The sequence below is a fragment of the Temnothorax curvispinosus genome, unplaced genomic scaffold (genome assembly GCF_003070985.1).
Source record: "Temnothorax curvispinosus isolate PA1 unplaced genomic scaffold, ASM307098v1 QBEX01003877.1, whole genome shotgun sequence".
Lineage (NCBI taxonomy): Eukaryota > Metazoa > Arthropoda > Insecta > Hymenoptera > Formicidae > Temnothorax > Temnothorax curvispinosus.
This window is the reverse complement of record NW_020213657.1, coordinates 117975-145936: the sequence shown is the minus strand read 5'-3', so window position 1 is coordinate 145936 and position 27962 is coordinate 117975. Positions and strand designations below refer to the sequence as shown.

Below are 27962 nucleotides of genomic sequence, written 5' to 3'. Positions count from 1 at the left end.
TCTCTCTCTCTCTCTCTCTCTCTCTCTCTCTCTCTCTCTCTCTCTCTCTCTCTCTCTCTCTCTCTCTCTCTCTCTCTCTCTCTCGATTTACTTTTCGGCGCGTGGAATTAGATGCAGCTGGTGCTCTCCGCCCGTGAAATATGTCAAATTGTTATGAACCGTGCCAGCGCGTAACCGTGCAACGTCAGTTACTGACAAGAGAGCTTAGCGATCCAATTGAAAATTTATCCGAGCCGCCTAATCCACTCGCGAGCTGGCTACCGATTGTACGTCGAATTTCAGTGGCGGATCGCTCGCAATCTATCGAATTCCACGCGTGCACGTCATTATTAACGTACCGAGTGAGTACGTGAGAGCGCAGCGCGCACGACTGTCAGGCTCCTCTCGAAAAGGAGCAGCCGATCGATCGACGACGACGACGACGACGACGACGATGAGTTTTACGGATATAGCCTGACAGTGAATAGATTACTTTCTACAATACCCTATTATACTACAAGGATCTTATATCATTAATCAGCTCGCGGAAATGGATGTATTTTCTATCTTGACACTCATATGGACTCGTAAAAAATACATTTACATCATGTTATATATCGATATTTTATTAAATAAATATCATTAATTAAGTAAAAATCGGTCTCCTTATTTTAGATTCAAAATTTATAAAAATTCCTCCATTTATTACGGTAATTTCTGATTTACTTACTTGATAAATTATATGTACTAAAATAAATACAATTTTTAATTTTTTTAAAGCTACAGTTGTCACTAAAAGTGTGCATCTACGTTAATATTGCTTTTTTAATTTCTTAATAGAGAAAAATTATTTTCTAACTATGTATTTTATTCTTGGCTCTTTTATAATTTATAATTCTGCTTTTTCTCTTCCGTAATATTTATTCTAGCTATATACGCGCTTTATCATTTTCCTAATAAATTAAATTGCACATTTTCTACGTTGAGATGAGAGTCTATAATAAAACAATAGAAAGCTTTTATACACTAATAAAATATAAAAGATATATTTAAAATAATATTCAGTCAAAGATTATTAAATCTTTATCGAATAATATTAGTACCCGCCAATAATGATTACAAATTTTTAATTAATTTTAATAGACGGTATATTTATCTTAGAAAGAATGAATTGCAATAAAGTAAAGCTTGTTTTATATTTTAATTAACATATAGTACTCTGTTTTATATTTTAATAATTTAAGCTCTTGAAATTGCTCCGGTTTTTTATCTCTGCCATTTTTTTATCTTATATCATGTTCGCCTGATGTTTTAACAATTTGAGAGTTTAAATTTTGGCAGCTTGAAGACCCTTAGAGCTTTTGACAATTTGACATTTCAAATTTTAGCAGATAGAATTCTAAAACTCTGTTTTGAAAATTTGACAAGTGTCATTTTTTTATCTGATTATATATATTTACTTTATTGATTTTTATAAATTTAAGTTTTTGGCGATAATTATACATTGCAAGTGACGGTCGCAATTATATAATAAGACCACGATTATATAATCATGAATGAGACAATCGCTGAAGATAAGAGTATGACCGTGTATACGGATGTCTCATTAACATTTGTGGATTACTTTTCATATTCTAAATCTAGAAAATATTAATAAAGGTATACACGATAGGACCAATTCCATAAAACCGAATTGATGTTAAGCGTGATAATACCAACGGAGATGCTTGAAGTCATTTTCTTGTATTGCGCATAATCGCCGCTGCGGCTGCGATGGCGGTATTGCATTGCACGGTGTGCTAGATTGCGTGTGATCTTGCAATTTAAAGAGGATAAAGTTGAATTATAAGATTCTTTTCAACCGTACGTATAATTTGCGCATCTTAATGTCATTGTCAAATATGTAGGGCATCTTTTAATTAATATTTGATAAAAATTGTCACGCACATAAAGAGAAATATTAATAGAATCACACTTGATTTAACTTAACCTCAAAATCTTAGATAAAAATTCTTCGAGTTAATCTTAAAGTTATTTTTCTATAATTTTGTAGAAAAAGAATTTATTAATATTATTCAACCCATATATAATTTAATATAATTTAATAAGAAACATTTTTACATATTTAAATTTACATATTGAAATTGTGATATGTATGTGAGTATATCTATAAAAAAATATATATGTAAACTATCTAAGAGTTTTACTACTTTTGCGCTATTTCTTATTGTACAAGTAAATAAAGATTTTTACAACAGTCTTTTTTTTTTGTTTAACAGATTTTGACGAGGCTGGACTGATAACAAGAAAAGGAACGTATACCTGTTCTGATTTATTAAGGACGCTGGTGTGTGGAAATGGGACCTGGTGAATGATCTAAGTTGAATATTTTACGTGGTATTCTTCGGCATAAGTAAAATTAATCATTTTTATCTACAGATAATCGACTTGCACAAAATGAGGCTATGCCAAAGGTTGACATACTAAAAGACGCGGGAAAGCTCAAGTCCACAGATATAGTTTATATGAAACGCTTGGAAGAGCAGAACTTGCAAAGGGGGATAAGAGTACAGGGATATCGTAAAGCTAATAATCGTACCGCTATCGGTTTAGGCCTCCTAGTTATTGGAATTTACGCTTATACAATATACTCGGTTAAGCAGGAAAAATTCTTAGACGACTTTGAAATGCCGGAAAAGACGATTGAGAAGGCTGCTTGAAACGTTACCTTGTTTAGAAATGTGAATAAAGAAGTTTACGGCTTATTGTGTGTTAAAAAGTTTATATTTTTTTGCTTATACAGTAGAATAGATAGCTTGTAAAGTGATACTTTTTTTTTCTTCCCTCGTACTCGAGATCGTACTTTGCAAATCGTCTGTTTCACATAAGTGTGTCTGTAATATAAGATTTGAAGATGTCCGCTCCACGATTGCCACCGCTTCCAACAATACGAGATATATTGAAACTGTACCGCTTAAATGCCGTAAAACGTTTGTCTCAAAATTTTCTCCTGAACCAAAATTTAACCGACAAAATTGTAACGAAGGCGGGAAAACTCGCCGGCAGCCACGTACTGGAAGTCGGTCCCGGCCCGGGTGGATTAACCCGATCTATCTTGAGAAAGGTCCCTGAACGATTGGTAGTCGTGGAAAAAGATACGAGGTTTAAACCGACTTTAGATATGATAGCAGATTCATTTGAGGCAATAAATGGGAAGATGGATATAATATACGACGATATCATGAAGACGAACATAGAGAGTCTATTCCCGGTGGAGAAAAAGAGGAGTTGGAACGATAAACCTCCAGATATTTTCATCATAGGCAATTTACCGTTTAGCGTGTCGACAGCTCTCATAGTTAAGTGGCTACACGCGATATCCGAACAGCGCGGACCTTGGGCGTTCGGTAGGACGAAAATGACGTTGACGTTTCAAAAAGAGGTAGCGGAACGTTTGGTGGCTCCACCGATGGGAGACCAACGATGCAGGCTGTCAGTAATGGCACAAACCTGGACATTTCCAGTACTTCGTTTTATTATACCTGGTAATTCAACGGCTCGTACATTTTACTCTATTACATAAATTTGTTTTATGAACAATAAGTAAGTGGAAAATACGACCGTATATCTTATATGTATCGTATATGATATAAAATCAAATCAAGGAAAGCGCCATTGGACGGTCAGGACTGGTTCTTGGATGCCTAGTAATATTATTCAACTATTAATATTATTAGGCATCTAAGATGCAGTCCTGACCGTTTAACGGCGCTTTTCTTGATTTGTTTTATGAATCTTGATTCACTCCAATTCATTACTTACAGGCGAAGCTTTCGTACCAAAACCGGATGTCGATGTGGGAGTGGTGTCGTTTACGCCGTTGGTCAAACCACGCACGCAACACAATTTTGAATTCTTCGAAATGATAACGAGGCACATGTTCAGTTTCAGACAGAAGTACAGCATACGATGCGTCGAGTAAGTTTATTTACTTTCTGATTTTCCTTCATCATAAAAATAAACGAAATTAGTTTTACAAATATGTTTTTTTTATCTTGTCTCACAGGACTTTATTCCCATTGGAACGCCGCAAAGAATTAGGTTTGATGATGTACAAATTGGCTGACTTGGAACCGACCCTCAGGCCGACACAACTTACCGTGGCAGATATCGATAGACTAGCGACCGCTTTCAAATATCTGGTGGAGAAACAACCGGAGCTTGGATTGTATAACTATCGCGCGTCTCGGCATTTATTACCGTTAAAAAATACGAGGGATATTGTAGTACAGAACTATGAAGAGATGTTAGAAGGAAACTATGCAGAGACGCTAGAAGGAAACTGTGCGGAGACGCTAGAAGGAACGAGTACCTAAGCGGGACGAATTATACACGGAAACGTGCATCAAATTTCACTTTTATTAAATCGCAGGTTGTAATGCAGCGGATTAACTCGTTACAATGAATTTCGGTTAGAACTGTGTGAGGAAATCTGTAAATATACATTTATATACATACACAGTATGGCTTAATTCTTAAATAAAAATATAGTACAATGTACAATTTGCATTTTGCTTGTGTTAGACGTAGTAAAAATACTGTTATTTGGAGGGAGAGAGTAATTGGAGGAATGAAAACAAGTAGTATATTCCTAGTTTTACAAATTCTCGATGCACACCGATTATACTGAACGTATACGGCACCCTGTATCCTTGACGCTGCTGATTCACGCAAATTCTTCAATGCTATTAATCTGCGAACCCTATGACCTCGAATCTAATAAAATCTATTCTATTAACATCATTTTCGCAAGAAGCGATACTGGTAAGAAGAATCGCGGATGGAAAATGTGGCGGATAGAGTATTTGTAACATCCGTAAATAATCTGCGAAAATAAAACGATACCCAATACACCGGTCAATATCACAGCTACTCGTCATCTTTTTTTGAAAGGTTTAATCATTAATATTAAATAGTCCTATATATATGCAGACATATATATTATATATGTGTACTTAAAATTATTCATTAGGAATCGATGGAATTATGCGCGGCTCTCGAGGCCACGTAGCATTTTATTTTACAGTGTCGTAGGAAACTCAAGTTTCTGCAACGTACTGTAACAACCGAACACAGATGGTTATACCTTGAATTCGGTAAGAACTAGACTTTCGTGTCGCTCGTCGACGGTCGCGTGTCAACGAGCCGAGGAAATCCTTTGGTCTAGCGTTCTCTCTCTCCGCAATAAATCATTACTAATTCATCTGGAGATCATGTACATACATGTACTCTTTATGCAATCGCTTAGACTTCTTCGCACTGTCGAAGAACTTTAGTGTCGCTTAAGAATGTGTTAAATGGATACGATAATCGCGTTACATACGTGCCTATTACAACTAAGCCGTTAATTTCTCGCTACGCCGCAGATCATGATATTAGGAAGGGCCCCTCGACGTTTACGCCAAGCACCAAGGGACTGCGCGTGAGCCTGTAACGTTCTGCACCATCTTTTTGTTCTCGCGCCGTCCTCGGCCTGTAATAAATTAGTTTATCATGCATTCTTACCAATGCCAATAATTTTCTTCGCAATTAAAATCCATTGTCTCGATCTGCACTTGAAAAGAAATTAAGTTAATATTTTACCTTAAATATAAACGTTTCTTTAGAAGACAATTCCTGTACTTCGAAATAATCTTCGAGATCCGTTTCACAACATACTATGCATTTATCGAGGTACAGTGGCTCCTTAAATAGAAAAAAAAAAACAGATTTGCATGATTAATCTCATTACGGGGCAATAAGAAAATTACAAACATGAAATATGCGATGACTCACTCGTAGTAAAGAATATCGTCCAAGCTTCTCTTTGACCAGAAGTAGGGTAGCTTCCTTGATACCTATGTGCTTTGGAAAGAGCGAGTCGTCGTTAAATTCGGGATACTCGGCATTCGGCTGAAAATAAGAATGGCATTTATATTTACGCACAAAATTGTTTTGCAAGAGATTTTTAAAGACACACACACACACACACATATATATATATTTACCTTGCCATTTGTGACGAGCATGGCAGTAACAGGTGCGAGTTTAACAGTTCGACCGCGTCTCCAATTATTATCAGTCGGCTGCGCCACTAGAAGACGTCCTTCAAGGACAAACCTAGCTTCCTCGTGTGCCCATTCCAAGATCTCGACGGCCATCTAACATAAATTTTGTAAATGTTAACGGTATGATTAGAAAATTAATTTATACTTCAGAGTTAAACAAGTAAAAGATAAAAGCAACTTAAATATACATACCTTTCTCAGCTTAATATTGACCATATCCTGCTCGCCGATGGACCGTCTGCCATTCTGAATAATCGATATTCTCCTCCACAATTTTGTCGATGTAACATCCTTTGCCTCCTATTGATTAAATAAAGTACGCATTTATTTTTAGCTATGTTTTATACTTATACAGCGCAATATACTTACAGCATTCATGTGTTCCAAATGTAGCTCGATGTTCGTTTGAGCTTGCTTAAGCCTCTTCTTCGCTTCTTGGATGTCAGATCGAACAGAGGGTGTTGCTTTAAGCAAACGTGCCAGAAGCAGAGGATACTTCGTAACTCTTTGGACAGGAACCTGAAAAATAATGATGCATGAAATTACGAATGATTTATATCCTTATCATTCCTGAGTAAAAAAATTAAGTCAAAGAATTGCGTGACGTCATACCATTAAAAAGGAGTTCAGATTCATCCTTCGCAAAACCGTATTTTCCATTTGGGAAACCCTGAGGAAGATGCGAAGAAGCTCCTTCTCCTTCTCTAAATTTTGCAGTAACAAACTAGCGCCGCCTTGACGCGTGCAGTAGCTCTCGAAAGCGTGGAGCATCCTTTCCGACTCGAGGAAGATCTTACCCACGTCCACCGTCAAGAGATCCTCGTCCCCGGATTCCTACGCGATCGAGAAAATCAGGCGTCGCAACGTGAACTTTTGAATATAAGGAATTTATATATTGTTAAAAAAAAATTTTTTGTTAACGTCAGATGAAAGTGACGGCGAATCGAATACGGAGCTCGTGATTAAACGTGATTAAAAGAATCGACATATACGTATTTTTTGCATGAGTTCTTTACCTGAGCGAGTTCCACGCTATCCTTCAATTTCTCGGCTAAAACGAGATTGTGCTCGAGCAGCTCCTCGACGTTCAGGAAGATCGCCGACAGTTGTTCCGACGTGAGAAGGCCCGCTCTTAACATCGGCCGGTGGAACTCCTCGAGTATGATCTGCAGATCTCTGCCGTACTTCTGCTCGGTTTCCACGATTTCCGTGATAATCTCTTTCCGTTCCGCGCGCTTCTTCGAGCACTTCCTGCACACGAAAGGCGCATAAACCACACCGCTGAAAAAAAAAACAAGAAAAATAAAAATATTTGCGCGCGCGACGCCGCGACAACACGAACGTTATAAGGAAGTTTATACTGTGTTATTAAAAGAGATTTTTTTTGTTAACGTCAGATGAAAGCGAAGGCGAATCGAATACGGGAGCTCGCGGCTGCTACGAATTTGTACGTATAATCTACGATCGCGGATGAAAGTGGCTGTCGCAACTTGCGACCAGACGCATATTGCATTATCCATTCATCAAGCGTCAACTGCGCTCCTCGATAACGACACTTTCGCTCTCGAACAAATAAAATCGATGGCGGGAGAAAGTGGCCCACTGTCTCCTCCGCGTAATCTAGTCGAGCGAATTATAAACGCGTTCAATAGTCTTGCTCCAGTAAAAATAATATACAGATACAGAGTACAGACACGTTGAGAGACGTGTTAATCAGAAAGCTCGCGTTTCCGGAAGTGGATGTAATAATTTGAGATAAGACGTTTTCTCGATTGATTTCTCACGCGGAGAGGATCGGTATATACGGATCGCTGCGACGAACGCGCAGGTAGATCGTCTGTTGAAAAGTTCGCGACCGTGGCGAAACGGCATTCGTTCCTCGATCCGCGGGATTGCTCCTGGGAGGCCGGAACGCAGAACGGCACTTTGTTCGTGGATTTTATAGTTCAGAGGCGAATCGAGCGAATCCCGCGCGGAGAGCTCGCAGTAAACCGAATCTCTCACGGTCGAAACTCGGTCGCACAAACCGTGGAAGATACGCTTTAGCGAGGACTCCGGACCGTTATATCCTCTCTCCGGATCATCGAGCGCTATCTGCTCGAATCCGGCTCCGAGTGATAACAGCGTACGATTTAGGACGTCGGGATGCATTAAGAACGAGTTTCTTAGAAAAGGAGAAGCTATCCGTAGTCCGTTTACGTTCATTTACGCGTCCGGCGACTCGCGCGGGATGTAAAACTATAAAGACGCGACGCTAAAATGCGAGAGCGGGTTGTCCATCAAGATATGTATACCGAGGCGGTTTTCCGTATCAGTAGCACCGGATATCAAACGCATCAAAACTATAACGGTTTCGATTCCCGGCTTCAAGTCACTCAGGCACACCTGTCTGTTATCAGGGGGTCCAGCCGCTGCTCGCAGTCCTCGCACAGCTTCGTGGCGCCGGAAATCACCTGCGGCATTCCACCGAGGAGGCTCCCCGGGCCGGAGGAGGAAACTTTGCCCGTCCTCCAGCGCCTCGCGACACAGCGAGTGCTACTGGCTTGGCTGCTCTCAGATCCGACCCCACTGTCGGTTCTCTCTATGTCGACCGTTCTCGACTGCGAAAGTGATAAGAAGCGCCGATTAGAATCCCACATTAACTGGCATGCATGTCTGCACTTTCAAGGCCTCGAAAAAAGGTTTACCCGAATCTTACTTAGCCCCCCTCCCCCTCCTGATCGGTTAGCTTCAAACTTACCTTCAACGCCTCCGGTGAGCTCGTTAGGATAATGTTGCATTCCTCACTGCTGTCGGAAACGTTGGAGATCTGCGAACTCTTGGAACTGAGGTCGCCAAGGCTGGTCTCCTTCTGCTCGTACAGCGCTTCCAGGTCTCCCTCGGCATCGTCCTCCTCGTCCTCGTCTTCGTCCTCGTCCTCCTCCGCGGGACGCGCGCGGTCCTTGGAATCCATTAGAAAGCTCAACAATTCGAATTTGGTGGAGATGTTATTCTCGTCCTCGGGCGACGTCGACATTTTCTTGAAGAAATCTTCGGGACTCTTGGATAAATAAGTCTCGGTCAGATCCTCCGAGTTGGACTTCTTGAAAACTTCCTCGGACAGATAGGGACCGAGAAATTGGCCCGGCGTAACTTTCTTATAGTATTCGACGTCTCCGAAGTAGATTCTTTCTTTGATATAATCCTCCGTAGGTGGCGGACTTAGGGGTAACGGTGGCGGCTCGTCGGGTATCTCCTCGTAGATCGGCTCCTTGATCACCTCGTACGGATTCTCCTCGAGGAAGAGATTCGTCGAGATGAAATCGCCATCTGAATTCAAGCTGGACGAACGCGAATAATTCGCTTCCAGAGTAGACTCCGAACTCTCGTACTCTTTGCTCTTCAACAAGCTTTGCTTTAGGATCTTCAGGATGGCCTGGCCGCTGTCCTCGTCCAGGATTTCACCGTTCTCGCGAGCCTTTCGTAGGGAATCTTCGAGCAGCTTAGAGATCAGAGCCTCCTTGGACAGGCCGGACAGTTTAGAAGAATTCTCGGCGTCTTTGAACCGCGTCTTGGACTCCGGCCGCGCCGTTCTTTCGTCCAATGTGTAAAATCTCGAGGATTGATTAGAATTGGAAGATTTAATCTCAACACTCAGCCTCTTCTGTTTCTCGAAATTCGTCGCCGGCTGTTCCGCGTGTCGACACGACGAAGAGATATCATCGCTGGACGGCGTTGGTACTTCGCCGTTTGTCTTCAGATTAATCTCGCCATTCTCGACGATGTGACTATTCTTCTCGATCTGTTTGGAACGCGAATCGTCATTCGCCGACTCGACCACGATGTTCGATTTGTAGTTCTGAAGTATCACCAGAGTGCGATTCTCCACGGAGTTCTGAACCTTCGGCGGATTCTCCGAGTTCACGGAGATCACCGTCGGATTGCACACGCTATCCTCCCCACCGACGCTGATAGTCACTTTGTTACCCGGCGTCAGTTCCGCGTTTGTATTTTGATCGCCGTTGATAAGGATGGACGTTCTTCTGGCGCCTTTCGCGCCGGAATCCGGACCAATCTGCAGCCGATGTACGAGCGGCGACGAGCGCGGACTCACCGTGATCTTACAGACGTTGCTCTCGGGCGAGTTAATCTCGATCTTCGAGGATCCGTAGGAGCTCGTCGAGTTCCACGATGCCGTCGACGCCGAGGAGATCGTTCGCCGATGATCCCTGATCAAGTTGGAGGGACTCTCGTCCGGATCCGCGCTAGAGTCACCGATCTTGAAGCGATGTCTCTGCCTACCGGGCGGCGGAGACCAGCTCGTAGGTCTCATCATACGGAAATGCTCGTTGCTCACGTCGGAAATATCGCTGCGCGCGTCTGGCGGCGGTTCAGACTCCTTCTCGGTATTATCGGCAGTCTTCCCGGAAATTTCCTCAACGTTTTTGCTGACCTTGATCTCGCGATCGGATTCCTTAAACTCGTCACCCGATTCTTCCACGATTTCTTCCGGCTTCCTTTTCCTTCTCGGCGAATTCTCCTCGACATCCTCGCGCGAAACTGCGCACGTGGGCGATGAGGACGATGGCGATGACGAGGACTCCTTGATCTTTTTGCTGAGACTGAGTCGCATCGTATCCGAGAAAAGGATGTCACCCGCCGAGATCTCCGGTTTACTGAACGACCGGTCGCTTTGACTCCGCGTCAAGGATTTTCTTGAGTTCTCTGCGGGCAGCGATCGAGAAGGAATTAATTGGTAATTAAAGGAAATAACGACGATGTGAAATTTAAAATGTGTATATGAATATATTTTCATATCTTTTAATGTAATTAAGTTTAAACACAAAAATTATACAGTATCAAAAAAAAATAATGTGTTACGGTTAATATACGTACTTATAATGTAATTCGGTATCAAAACATGCAACATATAAAGTCCGACATATCAAAAAGTAAAAGCTAGACGTAATTAGTACGTAAAATATCCGTTCTCCTTTTCAGATGTTTGGTTTTAAAAAAATATATTAGTCTGTATTCTTGTTATAAGTTTGAAAGTATTTTAATAGCGTAATTATTTCCAATTACAAAAACAAATCCCATATTACTCGACTGCGAAAATTAGAGCCATGTTGTTGATATTATTTCCAATGAAACGGATAATTTTCTTATCTAGCATATCTTTTTAACATTTATCTACAAAATTTGATAAAATCGAACTAATGCATATTATACTTATAATAACAATTCTACAATTCTCAAACTCGGATTATGTAATAATAAATTCTCAAACTCGGATTATAAAATAATAAACAATCTATATCATTTAATGCAGTTAATTTCTTCTTTTCTATTTTTTACGTTTTGTATTAATAAAATAGAGGCATTTCTTTTCCTTTTGTATAAAGTGAGAATTTCCGTTCGGGTCTGAAGAACGTTCGTAACGCTCAAATTCCCCGGAAGGAAAACCGCAGATGTGAAGCATGAAGAGAAGTATGAAGCTGGAATTGGATACCCATGAAAAGTACGCTCGGCGATTTGATACCAAAATTTACGCGTGTCTGAGAAAGTTTTATGCCTACTTCTTAGCAGATTTGCGGTAGTATCGCTTCATAATAATGTATAACTGCATTCGCAGAAGGAAAGTACATTCAATACTTATTCTTTCTAGTAAAACAATCGCATTATACATTCTAATAAGAAGCAAGAAATTCCAATGAAATTAATGTGCTAATGTGCTTCTATCTCTTAACGATTCGAAATAATTTTAATACAATTGTGCTGTTTTCCATCACGTGTATCTATTTCAGATTAGAATTTGAAAAATATCTACATTTTTATCTGTAAAGAATTAGAATCTTCTATATTAATAATACTTCATATTTTACTTAATACCTACTGTTACTAATTTTTATATTTTATAATTTATATTTTACTTGATACTTTTACTAATACTTAAAATCATAACAAGTATTTTTTTTTTAAAGATCGTTTTACCAAGTATTATCAAATGTTATTCGAACAAGAATCTCTTCTTCGATTTTTTTCATTATATTTCATTCAAGCTCGATTCGTTGCGGTGCCAATCTCAGCGCAAAGTTAAGGGGTTAGTATGCCCTGAAACAGGCGAATTTTCAGGAATTAATTTCAGACAAAATATCGGTGATACATGAATGATTTTTTTTATTATCTTTATTAGGGTTTCAAGAACATGTACAAATTTTTTGGTGTAAAAAAATTTCAAAATGGCGATGAGGCACTCCTTCACGCGCAACTATATGCTTTTCAGACGGTGTACATGGTTTCTGAAATGTGGATGGTCTGAAACAAAAAAAAATATGGTCATTAACTATATTGTATTGTCTTCGGAATGACGGAGCTTTTTTTCTCTGCTCGTTTTTGGCGTCAAGAAAAATATTCCTGAATTTTTCACTGCATTTTTGAACCCAAATGACATGTTATTATTCTTAATAATTATTGAACAAAATATTATAATGATAAAATCGTCCGTCATTCCGAAACTACTATTCCATAGAATATGTGTGCAAAATTTCAAGTCGATTCATCGATTAGAACTCGAGATATCGTGTACACCGTTTTGGAAAACATAGTTTTGAGAAAAACGCGTTTAAAGTTTTGGTACTAGTTTTTTGAGTGAAAAATTGCATTTTAAGCGTCTTACCGATAATCAGCCATTCCTGCGTCATACAGTGAACCTTCCTGCTCGCGAAAATTATCTTCGAGAGCCGATCGTGCTGTTCTTCTCTCAATTCGTCCTTCTTTGGAGGTCTCGAACGACCGCTTGTTAGCAACCGAAATTCTGATCTGCTTTGTTGCACATTTCAACGGTATTTGGCCCAATTTGCAAATTCAGGACGCTCATCATTTGCAGGATACTCTCGTAGCCGTAATTGAAGATGCTTGCTGCAAAATACGATGCCACTTCAACTGTTTTTACGCCACTAAACACTCGTTTCGGAGCAAACGACCATATCATAGCGTTGAGACTCTCGTTGTTTCGTGATGTGAATCCGCCGACACATCGCGATAACAAAATGTCGTTGCTAAGCTCTTCGTATGTGGGAGTGATGGCCTTTACAACATCATTGGCGATAGCCGGTTTATGTTTGTAATCGGCGAGTTTATCCTTCGCTTTTGCTTGCTGCCAGGTGCACCAGCTGTCTTTCCCAGGCGGACAGCTATTGTGCTGTGGTTTTGCATCGGTCGACGATTTATGTTTCAATGTTGCCCAGATTTCCTTCTTCATGTCCTCCGCGGAATTTATGTGTCTTCGTATTGCCAATCCGTAATAAACGCTCAGCTCGTCAATAAGTTTCGCAGTCAGTTTGCCTCTTACGTCGAGTCCTTTATCTTTTTTCAATTTCCGAAGCCTCGCCCCCATTCGTTTTTATACATGGCCAACACATTCTTTTTTTATTATACTAAAATCGTTGCCATACGGATGAGATTCGATAATTCCTTTAAATGTTTTGCAGTCTCCATCACCGACATACGAAGAATATTTCACGTTGTACAATTCCTCCGATCTTTTGAATATTTCTATATGGCAGCGTCTACCTCCATTTTTCCGGCACTTTCGTTGTGATTGGCACTGCACTCCTTTGCATGAGTTTCCGACCATTCCTCAAATTCCGATGTGTCTACTTTTGATTTCCAATACTCGCACTGTTTACAATACAAGCATTTCACCACGAGGTCAAGCACTTTTCCAGTGTAAGAGCCGATCACAGTTGTCACGCCTTGCAGCGACGAAAAGCCGCGTTTCCTCCATGTTCCGTCGCCAGAAACTGTTAACCCTCTCGATTCAGCTCCATTTTCGGCATTTTCCGTCAACTGTTTTTCTTCAGCAGCGGCTGCAGAAAACAGTTTAGTGGCAACGGCTTTCGACGCACAATGAATATTACTCATCACATAATAAACGCTTTTGGTGAAGATTTTCGGGAGGTCCATTATGCCACAGAACTTTTTAATGCCATCGTAACCCATTCCAAGGAGTCTCATAGCGAAAACGATACGCCTGTTGACTTCGTACGCGGTTTTTATGAGCGGACAAGAGAGGATGTAGCGTGGTTCACATAACTTGAATCCAAGTCCGCGAATACTTGATTCAGAAAAAGTGATATTTCCACCGCACTCTTTGCATTTCACCATTTCACTCAACGTTGAAAAAAATGTTAAAAACACAATCAAACGGTATCCGTAGCCAGCATTTACAGGCACTTGCATTTCCTTCAAATCACTTTGTAATTTTTTCGCTTAAGCACTCGTCGACGCGGTTTCGCTCTCGAATGAATGTCGATTCGGTCCCAGGTAGCAGACAGTCGTCATAATGACGTGATTCTAACGTCATATTATGACGTATGTTACGTCATTTATTCCTAAAGTTTAACGTAAAAATGACGTGTGGCGGCGGTCTTTTTTTACTTCTTGAAGGTCGTCCAGGATTTTCACGTGAACCCTTTTTGCTAGAATGCGTACGCTTCATTTTTCGACAATTTTCAACTTTCCACGATACGTTCGACCACGCGGGAAACGGCGAAATAACGACAGCTGTTCGAAACTATGGCTATAGATGATGCAATACTAGCGTGCTGTCTGTTGAAAATGTTTCTGACTGACTATAAAGTACTTCTAACGATATCTGTTGGTGTCGTTAATGTATTAGAGAAGTTCAAAATTGAATGATAAATCATTACGCTGTATCCGCCGAGCAGGTAACGATTTGCCGCAGGTAGGCGTTTTGGAGCACTCCGGAGCGCTTGGGTATAAAAGCTCGAAATTTCAATGAAAACGATTTCTGGCAGATATGAGACCTTTTGTCCCTTATTCTAGAGGGCTCAATGGATTTTTTAAGCCAATAAAAAAATTGATCTTTTTTATTCCAGGGCATACTAACCTCTTAAAACAAAACCATCATCGAAGCAGACTTCTTTTAATACGCATTTCTAACGAGACTGGCGAAAGTGCACTAATTTTTGATAGTATACGTATACGCGAATAAATGAGCTCAGAATTTCTCGCCGCGAGAAAATTCAACGGTTTTTCCACAGCTGCTCTACTTTATGGCGGCAGCTAGGAATTTCTGAGACGCGCGTGCGATTATCCGGCCGCAAAAGCGATTGCGCAAATCGCCGATCCGCCTCGTTTATGGCTTTATGGCTTGGATCAATCTCACGCACGCAAAAGAAAAGATGAGCTGCCGCCGCTACGAGGTTTTGCGAAACTAAACATTGTGCCGCAACAGTTGATGAGCCTTATTTGTGCGGATTTAACCATGTTGATCATCAGCATCAAATTTGACGCCAGTACAGATGCCTCACAAAATGCTTTCGAAAATAGTATAAATGCGCCTATCTTATTTTTCGTTTATCATACCATAGAGTTTTGTATAATAATATTTTAAATATAATTAATTATATAATACAATACCTAATTTTTTTATTAAAAAGCTAAGATCTAATGTATTATTAATATAGTATTGATATAGATTACAATCTCGATATTTAAAATGACGATATCTAAAATTCCTTAGCTCAAAGTTCGCTAAGGAAAGACGCGAGAAAAAAGATAATGTTCCGCGCACCTCTTTTCCCGAGTTTCAAGCAATTATCCGGCAAATAAGGCGATCGCAAAAAGAACGAGCATTTATATGTAGAAAATGTAAACAATGGGTTAGGAAAAAGTGGCAAACAAAGTAAGACAGAGAGGTGCCATGCTTCAAAGAATATTGTATTGTTCTGAAACATTCTTAGGGAACGAGCCTCTCTTCTACGAAAGAAAAGCACGAGATGAACGATGAACGACGAGGTTCCTTGTTCGCGCGAGAGAATTTACGCCACCGTGTGCAAAGCGAATGAAGAAGATCGCTGATGATGTACGGACCGTGAATCGTCCGCGGTGTGAAGAAGGGTTTATCGAGCCGCAAGGCCGCCTCGTCGTCGTCGGCGCGAACGAGTGAAAACGTGAGAGATCTCTAAAAAGCATATAATTACATGGTTCTGGACCGTGCGCGCACGGATCAAGGGAACGAACCGATGATTTATGAGGCCCGTGGGTAAACAACGACGGCGCGAATGAGTCAAGGTTCCCCACGAGCTGCACGATCAGGTGCATCCATTACAGGCGCAGCACGTGGCTGGCGCAGTCTGTGTGCTTATATGCATGATCGATAGTGTCTCTGAAATCTATCAAGTGTTCATCGGGAAAAACTTTTTCACGCATCCATTTTGTTCACTTACGTATCCTATTTTCTTCTTTTAATTATATTTCATTATATTGCATCATGGAATCCTATATGCGTATTGATCCAACTGCGATACGAAATGTATGTTAAAATATTAGCTTTCGTCTGACTCATTCCATTTTTATATTTGTCTAATTGATAATTCTAACATGTTAAGAAAATTGTGTCCGAGATTATATTCACAATCAAATTGTTAATTAATAGTAACAAAACCGCAAATAAGAATTTTAATTTGCATATATATTTTGAAATGATCCGAATAATGCGACAGACAAGCTGCAAATTTAATTACGGGAAGATTATCCTGCAGTTATTAATTTTCAAAGTGGAAAGAGAGTGACGAAAACAATGCCCTGTAAATCATCGTCATTGAGTTATTACATTGCTATTGAATTACCGTATACACGCAATACAGAACGTGAAACTAAACGAAAATAAACCGCGATATGCATCGCGCGCTTGCATGAAGATCGTTCGAACCGTCCGCGCGGGAGGAGAAACGGGTGTAAAAAGATTCTTGCTTGGGAAAAGAAATCGGCGTTTAGATTTTATAATTCGAACGTGTCTGAGTTCGCTCGTGTCTGAGCTTAGAAAGTAGACTGGAAGTAACTAATTAAAACGCGCCATGAAGGAAGAACAGAGATAGATCGTACAAAGCAATGAATGGAGATACTTTATCTTTTAGAGAATCTACTAACAATAAGAGTATTATATGCGCCGAATATCAATATCCATTCTTGAAAAAGAAATGAAAAGCCACTTAATTCCTGCTCCTTTTCCGCGATTAAAAATTTAAACTTATTTTAAAAATAAAAAAATTGTTTAATATTAAATTATCTTGTAATTTTTTTAAATTGTAAGATTTAATATTTTTTGTTTTTAATATTTTTTAAACGGTTTGTAAATTTAATTTACATCTCAAATATAATTAACTGTAATTGTCGTAACATAATAAATTATTACTTTCAAAAAAGGTGCACTTAATAACTTTCTTCGTAAGATTAATGATTTGTATTAGTATGGAAGCGATAAAAATAACAAAACGCATGCAAAGAAAGTGCAAAGAGGAGAAAAAACCTTGATCCACCAGGCCTACGAGGCGTCTCGGTCGCTCGCTCGCCCGCAGTTATCTAACGTGTTGTCGCACAGTACATTTACACCGGAAACACGATCACGGGAAGTCATCGTAGGCTATCTGTTTTATTCTCCGTTACACACACTGCCGCGAGTATAAAGGTTCGCGAGTGCATTTCACGAGCATATCAGTCATCGACGTCGGATCAAACGTAAAATATGAAAGAAAAATGAATTTTCAGAAATAGTTTTACATTTACATCTTTTATGCAAATCAAGTTTAATTTTTATTTCTTTATAACGGAATAAATTACATAATATTTAAAAAGAAAGTCAAGTTATATAAATTTTGTAATTAAAAATGTAACCGCAAAGAATTGATTGTTATAGAGAAACCAAATTACGAAAACAACTGTAATATGTTACATGTTCCTTGCATACTTGTAAATAAAATCGCTTTTTTGCGCCTAATTTTCTGAAGATACTTTATAAATTGACATAAATTATTCGACGGTACTGTGACTAATGTCCATTTCTACCCAATGCAGGTTAATTTCTTAGTTAATCTTGGTTTAACTTACTTTTTATCTTTTTTCTAGTTCTAAAAGTTAGACAAAGATAAAAAGTAAATTAAACTTAATTAAAATTAATCTACATTGGTAGAAATGTACATAAAGGAGACGTTTAGTTAATCGGGATCAACGCTATCCAATATTGGCGCAACGGGGCTTTAGTCTCATTATATATTCTATGACGTGAATGACTCTCAACGTCTCTCCGAGAGAAACTGTCAGCTATATCTTGAACTTTACTGCCGTGCTCGATTATTGAAGCATGAACTGCTGAGCTACATGTTAACTCGCCTCGATCAGTCGACGTATCGCGAGCAAATACATCAGGCTCCAAAAAGTGCATCGGCATGATCGTTATGCGCACGTAACATCGTACAATTACCATTGCACCATAATACGTACAATATATGTATACTTTGCGATACCACTACTATTATAATCGCTGTTGAGCATCGAACGTGACTTATGACGACGGGCGAAGATCGCGCGCGGAATATCAATTAATCGCAATAATAATTAACATGACGCGTGTTAAAGAGACGCGCGGCGGAGTCGTTAACACACGCAACGCTCGTTCTATTAATAGAACGGATTCACGTAACACTCATTTTTTTTCTGTCGAGACCGGCGCTCAAACGAGCCGCGTACAAATCGGCCGGCGCGGCACATTTCAGCACTCCGACGTTACTGCCAATCATCCGAGTTAATTCACACGATTTTTTTCCCGTCACGTCTTATCTCGCGTCCGCGTGCAGACTCAATTTGCACCGCGAGCTCTACATTCTCGAATCCGCGCGTCACGTCGTGAACGAGTCAGACCTGGTTCCGAAGCACTTTTCGAGAAAGATCTAATTGCGTCGCAATAGCAATGTGGAAAATCAACGGAGACTCGCGAATTAAGTCCCATTGTTAGATATATGCATGATAGATAACAAATGTATCTTTTTTTTTGCAAAAAAAGAAAAAAGAGTGTATGTTCTAATCGATTTTCATCACTTAGCGCTGGAACTAATTATCTAAATCTAAGCTTTTCTTTCTATTTCAACAAGATATCGCACTCGATATAATCTTGATGCAATAATAAAACAACAACGCATCTTGAAGTAGCGAAAGAAATTGCCGATGGAAATTATTTCACACTCAGTCGGAAACCACGAGACTTTCACAAAATTATATTTTCAATCGCGAAGCGAACTTCCGCGGCTCCGGAATTCACGCTAGTCTCGCAAATCGGCGCTACGTGATGCACTTTGTTATCGGAAGCACGTGCGAGCGCGCTCGATGCGATCAGCGAGATCGCGTTTATACCGATCTCGTAACCAGGAAATACGCCTTTTCTCTCGAAAAAATAGACGGAATCGAGTCGGATGGTCACCGATCGAATTAGTATGTAACTATTCCTCCTCCTCTCTCGACGAGGCGTTTACGATACGCGCCGGCGGCGGCAGGCCGCCACCAGTGCCGATAAATATGTACACGTCGTTCCGTATAAGGCGGACAACCGTCGCTCGCATTGTCCCCGATCGTTTCGTATCTTTCTCACGCGTCTACTTTCGCGGCCTCTGTCTCTCTTTCTCCCTCCCCCCCTCCCTCTCTCTCTCTCTCTCTCTCTCTCTCTCTCTCTCTCTCTCTCTCTCTTTCATCGCGAGTGCTCGGAAAACGCGAGCCCGCAGCACGATAATGCCGACGTAGAATATCGCTTTGTAATAAATACGCGACGACACCATTTGTTTAAAATAATTTAACAGATAATTCTTGGGTAAAAATTATAAACACTCAATTTAATGCCCTCATTCGAGAAAATTAAGAGAAGCGGTTCTGCTTCACCAATACGAATGGGTGACATAAAGTGTCTTCTCGGCAGAAAAATATCAATTGCTATCCGTTGCGGACGACGACGGACGGATGAAAAATAAATTAACATAAATTTTACGACCAACTTAGCAAATGTTCGCGTGTTGAGATTTTTAAAGAAGATAGATCGTTTTGTGCATTCTATATATATATCTAAGAAAACGCAGTGAGCATTTTTTTTAAATATGTAACACTGCTAGGCAGACTGTACTTTTGAAATAAATAGCCAGGATAATTTGTCAGCTTGATGCCAGCTAGCCCTGACCTTATGCACTTTCGAATGCTCCAGACACAACTCGCGAGGCTTCTTTAGGCGACTTTTAAGCGAGCCAAACAGCCCGGGGATAAGACTCAGGGTCGTCAGGATCTGCTATAACCTTTCTCCTCTTGTCAGCGACAAAGCCGTCTTAAGGACGGTTACCCGCAGATTTCAGTCGCGCCTTCCAGCCAGTATTCATTAATTCGCTTTCGTGTTAACTTGCCAAACTTTACGCATGATAAACATCCACGGCCATTCACATAACTAATAGAAACGATCATTATCTATGGCGATATACGCGAAATGAAGAAAAAACTTGCGTATTTATTGTACACATACGTATTTTCACTTGTATTTCCTCGAAAGAAATCGCGTCGCCGGTATCACAAATTACAGAGAATTTGCTGATCTTTAAAATTCTCGAAATCAAAACTGTATATACCGTTAAGAAGGAGCGTACGCCAGCCGTTATCCTTGAACGCGTAATTTTTTCAAAAGTTCAGGGATAGTCTGATAAGTTGTGTCAACCACAACGGTCATTAATCACATGTATTAGCATAATAGCTAGAAGGAGAGGAGGATCGTAATTGATGATAACACGATAAGCGTTGATGAGTGTAAGATTATCGATCCGCGATGGACAAAGATCCCTATCCGCAATATGAAACAGCCGCGTTGTACTTTTAAGCCGCTAATTTCCACATGTGAGAGTAACCCCTAGATGACTATGAGCGCGCCATCCTCGGGGCAAACTGGCCCCGTCAGCGATCATAAGCGGACCAGTTATAGTTATCATCGTAGAGAGATTGATCATTAATTTACTTCTATATTATTAATAGCTACTAATGCGACTCTGAGATAACAGTTATGTTATTATAAAAATCTGTGATTATTTTGAGAAATGGATTATATGTCCGGGAACATCACCGTGAAACGTTTAACGCTAATATTATCTCGCGTATACTATTAGAAGATTATAGTCAGTATACGTGAAAATAAATAAAAGACGACATAATGTTAACCGTGACGCAACTATCTATAATCGAAGAAATGATACATGTTTAAATTATGTAATCTTGTGCATGAAACATCTCACAATAATTATGAATAGATAATATATATAAATAAATAATTTATAGCATGCTCCATCGCATGTCGAATAATAAAGCATGAAAAAAATTTTCCCAGTATCCCAAAAGATAAAAGAGAAAAAGAACCCAAAAGTCAGATTATGTTTTCTCTTTCTCAAAATGCATATAAGATCATTTTATAATAATGTTATGATTTCTATTTATGATTTCATAATAAAATCTTTCAAAGATCGAACGAAATTTTATTTCTAGAATGGGCAACACCTTTCTCTGTTTTTCCTAAATTTAACGCAGTACAGGATGCACATTTCATAAATAGAATGATGGAATTATGTTAATGAAACTTTGTTAGCCTGGGCTTGACTTAGATACAGCTATAATAAGTTGATTATACATGTGACTGAGATTTAAAGATTTCATAACAAGCCAGAAGAATCTTACCTTCGGACTTTAGGATCAGATCCTTCTCGTCCACGGCGATACACGGCAGACGGTCCTTCAGCTCCTCGATCTCGATCTCCAGCTCGGTCTCGTCCTCGAGCCTGACGTTTCTCTCGTCCGACAAATTCTCTCTCCTCTCCTCCGGTAATATCCTCTCCTGCTCCCTGGGAACGTTGATCCTCGAAGAGGATAGCGAGTTGTCAAGTGAGGATCGCGGCTCGCTACTACCGATCTTGTCTTGCTTCTTAAACGCGGCAGAACGATCGAACTTCCTGGACGGGACGAACTTGTCTATCTTGATCCTGTCGGGCCCGGGCGGCGCGGTTTTCTTTACTTCCGGCACGATTCTCGGCTCCTTGTACCTGACCCTGTCCACCTTCGGGTCCCTGATGTTCGGGATCGTGATGAAGTTGTGTTTCTCCTGTTGCTCCTGCGGCACAATTGGCGCCTCCTCGCGTCCCTCTTTCGGCTCGGGACTGTTATCTCGCTGCTCCTTGCCGCAATTGGCGATTCTGCCGATCCTGCTCCACGAGAGTCGCGTCGCCTCGGACGGCTTCTCGGGCGCGAATATCACGTTGTCGACGTTGAAGAGCACGTTTTTTCTCTTGCTCTCGATCACTCGGCCGCGCTTCAGGATGCTCTTCAGCGTCTGCCGGGCCTCTTTCAATCGTCTCGGCGGTCTCTTTGGCGATACCTTCGGTATCGGGATCCTAGTGATCGGCGGTGGCAGGTCGTCGTCGTCGTCCGATATCTCTCTGGGCCTCTCGTTGAACACTCTGATCCGTTGACCACCAATCGCCGCTACGGCACTCCTATTCGGTATCCTCTCGATCGACTTCACTTTCGACGGATCGAACAGTGAACGACTGGACGAATGTGTTCTGAGATCGTCCTGCTCCAGCGCGTTATCTGACAGATCGTCGCTCAGATCGTCCTCGTCCTTCTGCTTCTTTAGTAACAAATACGGATTCACGTCGCACTCGAGGATGCTCTTCCGCGAGTCCGCAATTGGCGTTGTTGTCCCGTTCTTCCATTCGTCCTGGCCAGTCCTCCTTTGATTCGTTTCCCTAGTTGGCTTCTTCGAGACGCGAGTCAGCTTGGCGGACGTCGTCGCAGCGGAATGAGTTCGCGAGTGACTTTCCGGAGTTTCGTCCAGCATCCAATCGTCCGAGGACGCGCCACCGCCGCTGGTGAAACCGGGTCGCGATTTACGATCGTCGTAGCTCACAACCGCGCTCGGCTCCTTGTCGAACCATTCGGATCTGGACGACGATGACAACGACGAGCCCTCGGTCAAGCCCTTCCGCTCCTTCGCGGCGGCGGCAGCGGCGGCGGCCCGCGAGACCATGCTCTGGCTCCTGGAATCTCGCTGCGAGGATGGTCGATGCGGCGAGATGCTGCGCGCCCGCGATCTTGGCTCCACCAGCCGGTTCCGCCGCATCTGGTCGTACGGATCGTCGATAGCGGTCCTCAGCACGCCTAACAAATAGGTTTAACCGTTGTATTCGCGAGAGAAAATCGTCCCACAACCGTTTCGACTCGACTTGTTGCGCCGACCTAGATCTCCAGATCCGAACGCGAATAATGAAATTTCTGACGACGTTGATTTTGGTTGGCTGAATATGGATATCAGAGAAATTATACTCTCAAGAAAGCCGCGTCTCTTCTGGAATTTAAACGTCCTTAATCCTTTAAGATTTACGATTTAGCACGCTATGTGTATATGAACTTGCTAATATAGACTGAATATTTTCATATTTAATATTAACAATATATAACATATACCTTTTTCATCTGTCATAATAAACATTTAAAAAAAATATATAAATTGTATGTAGAAACAAAAAATATAATGTACGCTATATATAAATTCTCTTAACTGTTTGTTATCTCTATTTACCATCAAATTCCAATAAATAATGTAATGCGGGTAATCAGATGATAGATCCACGTTTACATTTCACATAATAGCAGAAAGAATTGACATCGCGGAAAGCATTCGAGTATAAAGTATCAATCGCGAAAGGTTGCTGCTCTACATTTCTAACGCCAGGTATCGTTTGTAGTACACCGCGCGTCTCAAAGCGTCTCTCCCGGCGAGTAAAAAGATATAATCTAGTCTAAAACGATTTAAATGCAAACTAAAGTGGGTATATAGGAGCATCGTCGCTGAATAAAATTCAGTTATCTTGCCCGCGGCCGAGAACTTTCTGCGCTTCGCCGCATGCACGCTATCTCGAACGCGAGCAAGGAGAAAATCTCTAATACGAAGAACGCGTACAATTAGAGCATGAACATCATCGGCGGCACGACAGGAGGCAGGAGCTCTTACATCCCGCCCTCGCTTATCTCTCGAGTTCGGAACAAATACCCTCATAACTTCACGACACGCAGCGGGAGGTTCCACTTCGTAGACATCTCTTTCTCTAAACGCGTCCTAGCATCATACATGAGAAAGCCATCCTACGTATCGTACGAATACTGAATAATATACTGATATCACTCGCAAAAGTATCGAAGGTAAAAAGAATGATCTCCGCGAAGTTGCCAAGGATGTAGATTAATCAGAAAAGAGAACGGAGAACTATATATATTGCGAAAAACAGTTGTGTCCGTTGGTGTCCGAGGACGCGGAATAATCGGAAGTAGTAGAAAAGCGAGGCTGTGCAATTTACTTACCGGCGAGGCTCGGCCGGGACCTCGAGGACGGCGGTGGCAGCCGGCAGGTACCTCCGATGGGCAGACCGGCCACCCGGTGGCCGCCGCACTTGCGGCAGCTGCCGAGCTTCCTTACGGTCCCGGCGAGGAACTCCGGGCAGGAACATACCACGAGCAACGGCGCCGCGCCGGGCGGTGGCGGCGGTGTCAGGAAGGGTCGCGGCGGGTCATGCCCGGCGAGCCGTGACGATCTGACCGTGCCGTACAGCCACGGATCGCCGCTGTAGATCATCTGGCGGGAGAGCACGCTGCCGCCGCTTATGGTGCCCCAGCCACCCTTGCCGGGGTCATCCCCGGGGTTATGGTGCTGCCGCGACAGACCCAGCCGCACGCTCCACGACTTCTTGCCCTTACTCAGCGTATCGTAGCTCTGCGATCAGTCAAGAGGGAAAGGCAATTGAGCGGGGATGATAAATGAAGAGTTAAGTCGATGAAGGAACATCAATCATATTTATATTATTTATCGTATTAAAAATATCGTGCCCTCTCTTTTTCTCTCTCTCATAATATCCGAGAAGCGTCGATTTTAACATAATTACAATATACAGTTATTTAATATCGTGCGCGAGCTGATTACTTCCCTTTTCGATTTTCCCTTTTTCTTCGTCAATTATCACTTCTGCTTCTCTATAGTAAATAAAAAGGTAGAGAAAGATATAGTGCTTGTGATGTTCGCAATTATAATCATGTCCTAAGTCTCGAGAGTTACGTCATAGTCCTAACAAGTCTTGAAATAGAATAACTGACGAATTTATGAATATTACATTCGCATATGATAGTTTTGTCACAACGTGAGAATTTCTACGCTACATCAGGATATGACAGCATAATTTTCCCTGATAAATATGTGCATTTTTGATAATCGTCAATCTCCCGTCACTTTTTATGTATATAAACGGAAGCGTAATCTCCATTCATCTTTCCTAACGTAATACTATATCGCTCGAGACATATGAGTTACTTTAACCATACATCACGTTGTCACGAAATATTTGACATACTTTTTATCGACGTGTGATTACGCTTGTTTCCTTGGCTGCCGGAATGAAATTGGAAGTCCCGCAATAAGTCCCATCGTAAGAAACGTCCGAATGTACCTGCTAGCTACGTGTGTCGTGTAATTTGCGGCAGTCCTACAATAAGCGACTATCAGTAATTACGGATGCATCATTCCGCTGACTCTCTGGTCCGTTCGGTCCGTCGATACCGCGCGCCTATAATAACTTCCTGGATACGGAGAACACGCGACATTCTCTTTCCCCTGAATAGCCAGAGTTATATTCATCCGGAACACAAAACAGAGGAGCCATTGTTGCCTCTGTCACTGTCCCGACCATCATTCTTCCTTCTTCGGGCTGTTTGCTGAAGGTATACGGCCGTAGCCACGGCATGCATACGACATCGGTATTTACGCCCGAAGAAACGAAATTCCGATGCATATCACTGGAAACTTGACAACACATGTGCGTCCAGTTCCAGAAATATATATATCTTTACGTGAAAACATTTTATCTCTTATATGAAGGTGAGGAGAATCTTTGGTATAAGTTTGTAGCGACGTTAAAACATATTTTCAGATTAAATAGTATTTTGTATCTAGATTTATTGGTGGCATTAATGGTAGATAATATTTCCAATTGGGAGAAGAAAATATTTTTTAATATTTAGAATAATAAAATTATTAATAATATTTTAGAAGCACACTTTCTTTAATGTACACGGAGAAAATTTTATAGTAAATATTACTATGATGTCGCACTAGCTGCGGACCATCAAGACGCACAAGTTTAAATGCTATAATCTTATAGTAAAATTACTATGTCCATACACTGTTGAAAACAAAGGTCCTGTGTGTTAAAAAAAGTCCTTGTTAAAATTTTTGTGTAAAATAATCAACACATACGTGTGTAGATTTAACATATGCCTGCTATGTTAATTGAATTTTACAAATTCAAAATGTAAAATAATGAAAATAACTTAAAAAATATGTTAAAGTAACACAATTTGAACGTATTTATTAAATGTGTTAAAATTTACAGAAAAAGAATGTTGATTTTACTCTATAAAAAAAGTAGGAATAAAAATTTACAGAAGTAGAGTGTTGATTTTATCTTACAATCTCAACTTCAACATAAAAGTTATGTTAATTGTACACATAATTAACTTCAAATTACGATCAGAATTACATTTCCTTTCCGTTGAAATATTTTAACATAATATCAGTGTTACCACTTAACACATCCATATTATGTTAAATTAATACAAAAATTTGAGTGGACCGTTTTGGACATGTGATTTATGTTATATTTAACACAAATTTTCCAACTGTGTAGCATTTAGTGCTACGATTATGCTATAATTATAGCATGAAATGCTATGATCGTAGCACTAAATGCTGTGAACATAGTAATTTTACTATAAGACTATAGCATTTAAACTTGTGCGTCTTGATGGTCCGCAGTTGGTGCGACAGCATAGTAAAATTTAATATAAAATTTTCTCCGTGTATCGAAAATATTCTATGTTGGAAGATAATAATTAGCATCAACTAAAAGACAACTCCTGCTCGATGCGCGATTTTTCAGTTAACCCAGTCACTGATGATAAATTTCGAACTTCCTATTGTACATAATCAATGCGGCACGCCTTATTGCGGCTTATCGCACCAGCGAAAGCGAATTCTCGTATTATGCATTAATCTTGTGGCCGCAACGCGGAAAAACGCAAGAGCAAAATGTAGATTGCACAGACTTTCTTCGAGCCGACGTGTCACTCTCGTCCACATGATTTTATCCGCAACGGGAATCGCTGCGATGAGGATCGATTGACAGATCTGTCGTTTCGATTTCCATTTAACGGCACGTACGGCCAAGATACGCTCGATCTCCCGCTCCCCGTCGGGCCTCTTCACATCCAGAAGCCTCGCGAATCGCGAGTCCCTTCCGTAAATCGCTGCTCGTCAGCCGCATTGCGTTCTCCAAAGAAGGAAGAACGGAAAGGACGTTCGCGATGCGAGTGCCCCGGTGGATAGGCACAAAGAGCCACGACGTGGAAGAAGCCATGGCAGGAGAAAAAACGAGGAAGGCGAGAAGAAGAAGAGAGCCGTAGAGAGACAGAAGGCAAGCGCGTTTCAGGGAAAGTGAACGACGGTAGGAATCGCTTGCGATCGGCAATTTAAATTCGTTTCCCCCTTAGAGAAATCGGAGAGATAACGTCGCGCATATACGTCCCGCGCTTGCAATGTTGAGTCCTCTCGCGAGAGAGAAAGAGGGAGATTAAAAGCGCGCGCGAGGAAAGAGGCTAGTATTTGTACAAGTATACGTACAGGTATGTTCGTTTATCGCAAATGAATAGGTAATTTATTAATGTATATTTTCAGGGAAATGGGAATTCTCGAATAATGAGTTTTACGAATTACATATATTACTCCATTTTTAATATATTTGAATATTTTCAAACAATAATTGATTCCCTATTTTTAAGTATTATTAATTCTCTGTAGTACAAGCAATATATTTTTATCTGTGAGAAAATAAAAATAAATTTTTCCTTCAATCACGTGTTTTCGTCGCAATATAAATTTCCTTGACGAAGCATTATATCGCAAGAGAGATAAGAAAATCACCG

At 40.8% G+C, this 27962-nt stretch overlaps 3 protein-coding genes across 4 annotated transcripts in view; 2 read left to right on the top strand and 1 right to left on the bottom strand.

Annotated features, from left to right (window-relative positions):
• Positions 1-1735: 1735 nt before the first annotated feature.
• On the top strand, positions 1736-2744 carry LOC112452961 (cytochrome c oxidase assembly factor 3, mitochondrial-like). 2 transcript variants are annotated; one of them, XM_025013444.1, is made up of 3 exons: positions 1736-1842; positions 2259-2346; positions 2419-2744. In XM_025013444.1, exons 2-3 carry the CDS (start codon positions 2337-2339, stop codon positions 2697-2699), a joined length of 291 nt encoding a protein of 96 aa, XP_024869212.1. In that variant the 5' UTR covers positions 1736-1842; positions 2259-2336; the 3' UTR covers positions 2700-2744. The 2 variants fall into 2 exon arrangements, with proteins under 2 accessions (XP_024869212.1, XP_024869213.1); XM_025013445.1 differs by lacking the exon at positions 1736-1842 and having other exon boundaries at positions 2259-2326.
• Positions 2745-2846: 102 nt separating this feature from the next.
• Positions 2847-4496, top strand: LOC112452959 (mitochondrial dimethyladenosine transferase 1-like). Its single transcript, XM_025013442.1, has 3 exons — positions 2847-3524; positions 3804-3957; positions 4046-4496. The coding sequence occupies exons 1-3, from the start codon at positions 2894-2896 to the stop codon at positions 4353-4355; spliced, it is 1095 nt and encodes a 364-aa protein (XP_024869210.1). The 5' UTR covers positions 2847-2893; the 3' UTR covers positions 4356-4496.
• Positions 4497-4594: 98 nt separating this feature from the next.
• The window catches only part of LOC112452962, a 35733-nt gene continuing 12365 nt past the window's right edge, over positions 4595-27962 (bottom strand). The window contains exons 2-13 of the mRNA XM_025013447.1: positions 24297-24705; positions 21618-23096; positions 8827-10790; positions 8472-8686; positions 7103-7367; positions 6699-6920; positions 6456-6605; positions 6279-6386; positions 6027-6179; positions 5815-5931; positions 5623-5724; positions 4595-5512 (exon numbers count right to left, since the gene is read on the bottom strand). Of these exons, the coding sequence (XP_024869215.1) occupies positions 5384-5512; positions 5623-5724; positions 5815-5931; positions 6027-6179; positions 6279-6386; positions 6456-6605; positions 6699-6920; positions 7103-7367; positions 8472-8686; positions 8827-10790; positions 21618-23096; positions 24297-24705 (5313 nt within the window). The 3' untranslated portion in view covers positions 4595-5383. The remainder of the gene's footprint in view (positions 5513-5622; positions 5725-5814; positions 5932-6026; positions 6180-6278; positions 6387-6455; positions 6606-6698; positions 6921-7102; positions 7368-8471; positions 8687-8826; positions 10791-21617; positions 23097-24296; positions 24706-27962) is intronic.

Bases quoted from the DNA above. Each gene is read 5' to 3' on its own strand.
- LOC112452959 (XM_025013442.1), top strand. From the start codon at position 2,894: ATGTCCGCTCCACGATTGCCACCGCTTCCAACAATACGAGATATATTG. The intron at 3,525-3,803 runs GTAATTCAACGG...CATTACTTACAG, and splicing joins ACTTCGTTTTATTATACCTG to GCGAAGCTTTCGTACCAAAA. The intron at 3,958-4,045 runs GTAAGTTTATTT...CTTGTCTCACAG, and splicing joins TACAGCATACGATGCGTCGA to GACTTTATTCCCATTGGAAC.